At 44.0% G+C, this 8,204-nt stretch overlaps 1 protein-coding gene across 1 annotated transcript in view; it reads right to left on the bottom strand.

Moving 5' to 3' along the window:
* Positions 1–8,204, bottom strand: part of CD99L2 (CD99 molecule like 2) — a 58,781-nt gene that overhangs the window by 22,191 nt on the left and 28,386 nt on the right. The window contains exons 6-8 of the mRNA XM_015595459.1: positions 2,804–2,872; positions 2,597–2,680; positions 106–168 (exon numbers count right to left, since the gene is read on the bottom strand). Coding sequence (XP_015450945.1) covers positions 106–168; positions 2,597–2,680; positions 2,804–2,872 — 216 coding nt within the window. The remainder of the gene's footprint in view (positions 1–105; positions 169–2,596; positions 2,681–2,803; positions 2,873–8,204) is intronic.

Genomic DNA, 8,204 nt, shown 5'->3' with positions numbered 1-8,204 from the left:
AAACTGCCTCTTATTTCCCAGAGCCTAAGAATGGCTCAATCAACCTAACGGCCATGCAATCACATTTTTAATGAGCACGAAGTGTTTGGACATATCAATTCCTACCTCTACCCTTGTCAGGTTTGTAGTCACCACCCAATACGTCTTCGAGATCCTTGTCTGAAAAACCTGGAGGGAAAAAAAACATAACACATTTCAATGGCAAAACACCTTTTTCAGTGATAAGAAAGTTGTGTTCGTTAACGTTGCCCAAAAATCCCAGAGAAGAATGTCCTTGATGAATGTGGCAGGCAAAATTCTAAAATGGCCCCCAAGCTCCCTTCCACAGGTGTACACGCCCTGTCTGGTACCCCGTTATTTGAGTGTGAGCTGGACCATGAATAGGATGGCTGTCGCTTCCACGATTAGGTTTTATTACCTGACAAAGGTGAAGGGATTTTCGCACACATAATGAAAGCACTAAACCAGTTTGGCTTTGCATTAATCAAAAGGGAGGTTGTCCTGGATGGGCTGACTTAATCAGATGAGATCTTTTAAAAAAGGGTTGAGACGTTCCCTGAGCTCAGACTCCAGAAGCAACAGTAGGTCTTCTTCCCCACCCCTCCCCCAGTGTTTCTATACTCTGTCTCCTGCGAGTCTTGGAGAAGCGAACAGACATTAGTTCTACAACTGCAAGATGTACTCTTGTCAACAAGTACATGAGCTTGGAAGAGAATCCAACCGCAGATGACAACCCAACCGCAGATGACACCCCAGACCTGGCTGACGCCGTAACTGCAGCTGTATGAGGCCCTGAACAGAAAACTCAGCTGTTCTTGAACTCCCCACCCCAGGAAACTGTGAGATAATAAACGGTTGTTGTCTTCACTAAGTTTGGGATCATTTGTTATGCAGCAATAGAAAATACAAGGAAACAGTGACTAATTTCATTATAGCTCGACCGCTGAGAACAACACATCTTTTAATACTCTGTGTGATGAAATGAAAATATGCTTAAAGCATTTCTGTTGCACTCGAAGTATAGTTGATCCAAAAAACACTTGTGTGACTGTTCCATTTCTGAGTTATATGAGCTGTTTTGTGTTTGAAATACCACTTTTATGGAAAAGAATGATGGGCAAACTATGGTTGTAGAGGCTTAAATATTCGGCTGATGTTTTCTTGAAAATGAATGAAATGAGGCTGTCACTTAAAACCACTGGCAGTATTTGCTGTCAATGCTAACACTTCAACAAAAATTAGAATTAAAAAAAAAATGTATATCTACCACTGAGCCTAAAAGCTTCCCAGTATTGAGAGACTTTTTCTGAGATGCATGGTGATATTAACAGATGTGAATTTTGGGTGCTGCATAATGAAACGGGTTATTTGGAAGTTTAAGAGTCCTCGGGACACCAATATATTCCAAATGACCAATGCATAATGTATAAAACCGCAAATGGGTAATAGTTCCATTGAAAGTACTTCTGAAGCTGGCAGCCACCTCCTGGCCAGCTTCTACACCAAGTATGATGCCGCTCACTTCCTCATCAACACGGCATCACTGCTCAGTGAACTGCTGTTTAAGTTGCCCCAAAAGGCTGTAATATCCTTCCCTTCTCCATACTGTCTTCTATATCTTGAATGCCTGAGAACTATACGACCTTTCCCAAACTCCCAGGAAGGGAACAGATTGGAAAATGGGGCTCCCCAGCCCCAGCCTTGCTAGGAGCAGGCTTCTTTGGATCAAGAAAGGAAGGTAAAGGACAAATCTGTTCCACAGTAGGAGGCTATGTTTGGGCAGCTTGGCCGGTGATTATTTTTTCCATATCTTAAACCCCCAACACCTTCTCACTGTTTAGCTGTGTATCTGCCATATGATACAGATGAGTGTGTGCTGGCAGCTGGTAGGGGGGGAGAACGTGTGCACACGTACACAAGAGAGTCCTATGGGATTTAACGGAATCAAGCATGGGAACTTCATTGACATGGTTTCACATTCCACACTGCACTTAACCTGCAAGAAACCACCAGCGGTTGCGTTTTTAGTGTCTGATTAAAGAGTGCCCACAATGATCTGAGAAGTCTACTAAAATATCCCTGCCATTTCCGGCCACGTATCTACACGAGGCCAGATCCTCACAGACTTTGACCAGTCCAACATGTCACAGCGTCTGAATGCAGAAGCAGAGGTGGGAGCCCAGCTCTGCCATCAACATGCACATCATAGAAATTTGCACAAATGAACAAATAAAGCTTCTCAGTAAACTGTTTTTGTCTTGCCAAGCATAGTCATTTCTCATAAAAATATGCTATTTACGTTAACATGTATGGGTTTACTGTTGCTCATTTTCTAATAATTTTTTTTCAGTTTTAAGTTCAAAGGTGATCAATATTGATAGATGTGACCCACGCAACCAAAATCCCTTGAGATCCTCAATAATTCTGGGAGTCCTGACACCAAAAAGTTGAGAACTGCTGTTTTAGGTTCTCCTGGGCCATGAGCTGGCCCCCACTCTCCAGGCCAGGAAGGGCTCTGGGGGCCATTGCACTTAATGAACTACAACCCGCCTGGGGGGCCATGGTGCTGGCCAGTGCTTTCTAAGACACCACTTTCCTCCTCCTCCGGCACTCGGTTTCCTGCGGCCATCGTGTTGGTCATTTCGATCATCCAAGGCATCTGCCAAGTCAAAATCATTCCCTTCAAAAAAAAAAAAAAGAGAAAATCAACTGGTTACACTACAGGTAGCTCGCTTGGCCACTGCCCGCCCCAGAGGGAGCTCACGGGCCTTTCCTCACTGCCCTCCTCAGAGCAGCGTGTTACCTGCAGGCTTTGCCGGAGCTCTGGTCGTTCCCGGCCTCTTGGTTGTGGTGGTGGTGTAGTCCCATTTCTCTAAAAGGAGCAGGGAGGAAGCAAAGGAAGTATGTTTAGTAATGAAATACAGCAGCCACTTCGTGGCTCCGGGAAGTCACATCTTGAGGATAGTATCCTTGTCTTGGTCCCCGAGGCCCCCCAAGACCTCTGAAGAATCATTTAGAGAAGGATGACAAAGAGATGTAGAAGGTTTAAATGTGATGAGTTCTGCTTATGTCTCTTCAGTGGATGGGTGATGAGGCAGACGTGGCCCTACATGTGTGTGTGGGGGGTGATTACTGGAGCTGGGGCTTCCGCCCATATCTGCTGGAGATGACCACGCAGTCCAGTGAGTTCCAGAGCTTGAGCGTGACCCTTGAGAGCTCAAGTTTTGGATTCCACCACTATCAACCTGGCAGCATAATCACAGACACGACTGCCCAGGGATGGATGCAGGCTATGTTCCCGGTGGGGTATGAGAGTGTCTTATAAACACCAAGAAAGTATTTTATATCAGTGTGGTAACTACCGTAAATATTAGGTATTTCAGCTCAACCAGATTCCTCTAAAAATATGAACCTCTTTCACATGAATTACATGCATGGCAGACATAAGATTTCTAAAAGTTTCTATTCTTATACTTAAAGACTGTGCTATAACTGTGCCTACAGTTGGAGGTAGAAGGAAAGGAAATTTAAAGTAAGGCAAAGGCAGAGAGACAGTGCTGTATACAGCAAGCATTCAGAAAAGAAACAGCAATGTTTGTGGGGAGAAAAAAACCTCAGTGAGTGTTACAGATCAATAATATAATCCTCCAATCGCCCAGGTAATTTACAATGTAGTACTTGTTTTTTTGTTTGTTTGTTTTTCATAAGGCCTTGGGTTGTCTGTAAATCAGAGAAATATAAGTCTGAAAATTCCGGGAAGAGCATAAAAAACACAGTAAGACATGACCTGACAGTTCTCGCTAGAAATAAAGGGGGGATATTGCATAATGATAAAGATAAATCCACTAAGAATACATAATCCTAAATGTTTACGTACCGAACAAGAGAATCACAAAACATATGAAGCTAAAACTGATAGAGCTGGAAGGAGAAATAAACAAATCCAAAGTTAGAGTTGAGGACTTCGACACTCCACTCTCAGCAGCTGATAAGACTATTAGAAAATGGCAAGGATTTTGAAGAATTGAGCAACATAATCAAATAATAGGGCATAACTAGCATAATGGAACACCCCATTCAATCACAGCTGAATGAGTATTTGTTTAAGCACCCTTGGAACATTCAGTATCAGAGATCACATCCTGACCAGAAAACAAACATATACAAATTTAAAAGTACTGAAATTATAGAGGGGTGTCTCTGACCACAATGGAATCAAACAAAGTGGAGCGGGGAAAGAAAGGGAGGGAGGGAGGGGGAGAGAGGGAAAAGAAAGGATGAGAACACAAGAAAATGCTTCCAAACAAAACAAGGGTCAAAGAGAAAATCTCAAAGGAAATTTAAAAAATACATAGAACTAAATGAAAATAAAACATATCAAAATATGTGGGATATAGCTAAAGCAGTACTGAGTAGGAAGGGTTAAATTAGAGATGAAGAAAGGCCTCAAATCAATAATCCAAGCTCCTAACTCAACATACTAGAAAAAAGCTACATACTAGAAAAATAACCCCAAAGGAGGCGGACAGAAGGAAATAATATAAGAATTCAATGAAATTGAAAATAGGAAATAGAGATCAATGAAACAGCTTGTTTTTTCAAAAAGTCAATAAAATCAATAAACCTCTAGCCATAGTAACAAATATAAAAGGAGAAAAGAGAAAATACCAATATAAGGAATGAAGCTTGGGCTATCACTACCGATCCTGAAACTATTAAAAGGATAATACAGAAATACTATGAACAACTTCATGCTCATGTATTTGACAACACAGAAGAAATGAACCAATCTGTCAAAACCCACAAATTATCACAACTGAATCCTGTGTTCGAGTAACAGAAGACTAATATCGTTAAAATGACAATACTACCCAAAGCAACCTATATATTCAATGAAATCTCTACCAAAGCCCTAATGACATTTTTTTTTTTTGGCAGAGATAGAAAAACACACCCTAAAATTTACATGGAATCGCAAGAGACCCCAAAAGCAAAACAACCCTGAAAAAGAACACAGTTGAGGACTCACATTTCTTGGTTTCAAAACTTATCACAAAGCTGTAATAATCAAAAAACAGTGTGCCACTGCCATACGAACAGACATATAGACCAATGGAACTGAACAGAGAGCCCAGAAATAAACTCTCACATATATGGTCAATAGATTCTCGACAAGGGTACCAAGAAACTGGATATTCAAATAATGAAGTTGGATCCCTAGCCTGTACCATATATAAAAATTAATTCGAAATAAATCACAGACCTAAACACAAGAGATAAAACCATAAAACTCTTAGGAAAAAAACGGGAAAATCTTTACGACACTGAATTTGGTGACAATTTCTTGGATATAACATCAAAAGCACACATAAATTGAAAAATGGGCCTTCATCGAGGTTAAAAACTTTTGTGCAAAGGACACTATCAAGAGAGTGAAAAGACGACGCACAGAATGACAGAATATGTTTGTAAATCACATATGCAATAAGAGATTAAAACCCAGACTATATAAAGTATTATTATAACTCAACGATAAACAATGAGATTTTAAAATAGGCAAAGGACCTGAATAAAAACATCTTCAAAGAAGATAAACAAGGGGGAGGGGGGAGGAAGATGGCGGACTAGGTAAAAGCAGGGTTCACCTCCTCTCAGGTCCGCATTGTAATTACAACCAAATTATAAAATAATCAACGTGGAGAAGCACCTGAAGTCCAGCCGATGCTAACATGTACATCTGATGATATAAGGAGAGTGAGGCTGCAGAGGCTCCCCTGAAGGAGAGGGGGGTCCTTGCCTCATTTGGGGGCTCCCCAGCCCAGGGGAGAGGAAATTCCAAGAACTCTGACTGTAGAAACCAGAGGGGATTCCGGCTGTCTGAGTGAGACAGAAGGGGACTGAAACCCTAGACACCCCTTTGAAGGACCCGCGCTCAGGGTCTCTGACCTGCAGACACTCACCCGGGACACTGGCGGAGGGTCAGAGGCTCGCGGGATCCATACCGAGAAAGTCTGCATTACCTGGCACCAGAACCAGGGCTGAACCGGCAGCCACGATTGTGTCTTAGTCCGGCCCCCTACGGGGCAATCTACAGATTGCACCTGCTTGACTGTGCAGACCCCTCCCACAGAGCCATTAGGAAGCGCTGGCCTGAGGGGATCGGCCCGCCCCACCCAACCTGCAGATGGCCCAGGACTATTGTTGCTGGATGGCTGCCACGCCCTGCGCGCTTCGGGGCCAAACATTCACAGCAGGCGGCCAGCTCTGTGAGCACCATATTTCCAAGATAGGGTCACACAGATCACCACTGCCAACATGAACTTGGGAGGATCTTGGGGATCCGTGGGCCTGTGCCAGACAAGACCGAGGCTGCATTGATCCCACTGCCATTGTCTCTCTGAGACTCTGCCCCACCCACAAATTGCCCCAGGGTGGCCATTGACAGTGAACTGCCACAGCCCTGACCCACCCCGCCTCCTCTGCCGCAATCCACAAAGGCAACAAACTTTGGCTAGCACAGGGCGGGCACTACATGGAAACCAGTTGCAGGCAGACCTCTGCTGCCTACAAGACTTGCATTATCGTGTGTGCGGGGATCGCAGGGGTCTGTGGGACCATCCCAGACAGCAGCTTGTCTCCCTGTGGTATGTGACTACTGTGGGAAAGCACGGACACAGACATTGCAGAAAACTGACGTTACTGGCCTGACGGCCCTGGACACCCTGAGATCCTGCCCCATCGAATACCACAAAGTGCCCACTGCACATTCATAGGCCCCTGTCCTGGAGTAGCGCGTTTAGGCTCAAGGAGGGCAGCAGCTGACCTTGCAACAACTGGAAACTTGTACAGGAGCCACGGAAACAGCACTGGCGTGTGAACTGATACCGCAGTGACGTGGAAATTTACTCACTAGACCCAGGAGACTCCCAGGGTCCCTGCACCACCCAATATGCATATCACCCAGAGGCTCTTCCAGTTTCAGAGACCTACAGGCAAGGGACAGGCAGTGTCAGGCCTGGGGGAGCACTGGTCCCTCTGCTAAACTGCCCTAGGTCAGGGATGGGGGATAACCGACCACTGCTTACAGCCTTGTCTCTTCCACTTACCCATAGATCCAGCATAGGCAACAACCATCATCTGATTGCTTTGTAGTTCTCATCGGGTAGCCCTGAGCAATCAAAAGCAGCTGCTGACCTTGGCCTATGGGGAAACCCCTCCCAAGGGGCCACAAAACCAATGCATTTGGAGGCTGGCACCAGCTCACAACAGAGCAACTCATGACTCGTCCCATTAGCCATACACACAAAGGGTGGTTGCAACAAGGACACACAAGCCTGCTAGGGCACCTCCCACTCAGTGGGGTCAGATCCCACACAGCAACTCTGACCTTGTGGGTGCAGCCAATTCCCACAATTAGTCAGCTTGAGTATTAATCCCATCCACTGATCTACTAACAACAATAAAGTCTTGGTGACAACAGAAGATCACATGCAACACACACAAAGATCACGTTCAGAGCTCCCGGCATAAGGGATCAGGAAGAGTGTGCTACTGGGCCACGTAGGACACCTTCCACATTAGGCCATCTGGCCAAGGCTGAGAGATGAAACAAATATTCCTAGCACAAGGAAATAAACACAGAGAGGCTAATAAAATGAGAAAATGAAGAAACATGCCACAAATGAAACAGAAAACTCCAGAAAATAAGCTAAATGAAATGGAGGCAAGCAACCTACCAGAGACAGAGTTCAAAATAACGGTTATAAGAATTTTCAATGAACTTAGGGGGGATAATGGATGAGCTCAGTGAGAACCTCAACAGAGAGATAGTAAATGAAAAAAAAAAAGAAAGAAAAAAAAAGGACATAGAAACCATAAAAAAGAACCAGACAGAAATGAAGACTACAACAACTGAAATGAAGAATATACTAGAAGGATCCGACAGTAGATTGGCTGAAGTAGAAGATCGAATCGGCGAACTGGAGGACAAGGTAGCAGAATACACTCAGTCAGACAAAAAGACAAAAGAATTTTAAAAAATGAGGATAGTTAAGAGACCTCTGGAACAACATGAAACATAAAAACATCCAGATCATAGGAGTACCTGAAGGAGAAGAGAGAGAGCAAGGGATTGAGAATCTATTTGAAGAAATAATGACAGAAAACTTCCCTAACCTGGCAAAGGAATTAGACATACAAGTTCA

Source organism: Pteropus alecto, unplaced genomic scaffold, assembly GCF_000325575.1.
Source record: "Pteropus alecto unplaced genomic scaffold, ASM32557v1 scaffold341, whole genome shotgun sequence".
Classification (NCBI taxonomy): Eukaryota; Metazoa; Chordata; class Mammalia; order Chiroptera; family Pteropodidae; genus Pteropus; species Pteropus alecto.
Note: the sequence above shows the minus strand (reverse complement) of the source record. Positions and strands in the feature narration are given on the sequence as shown.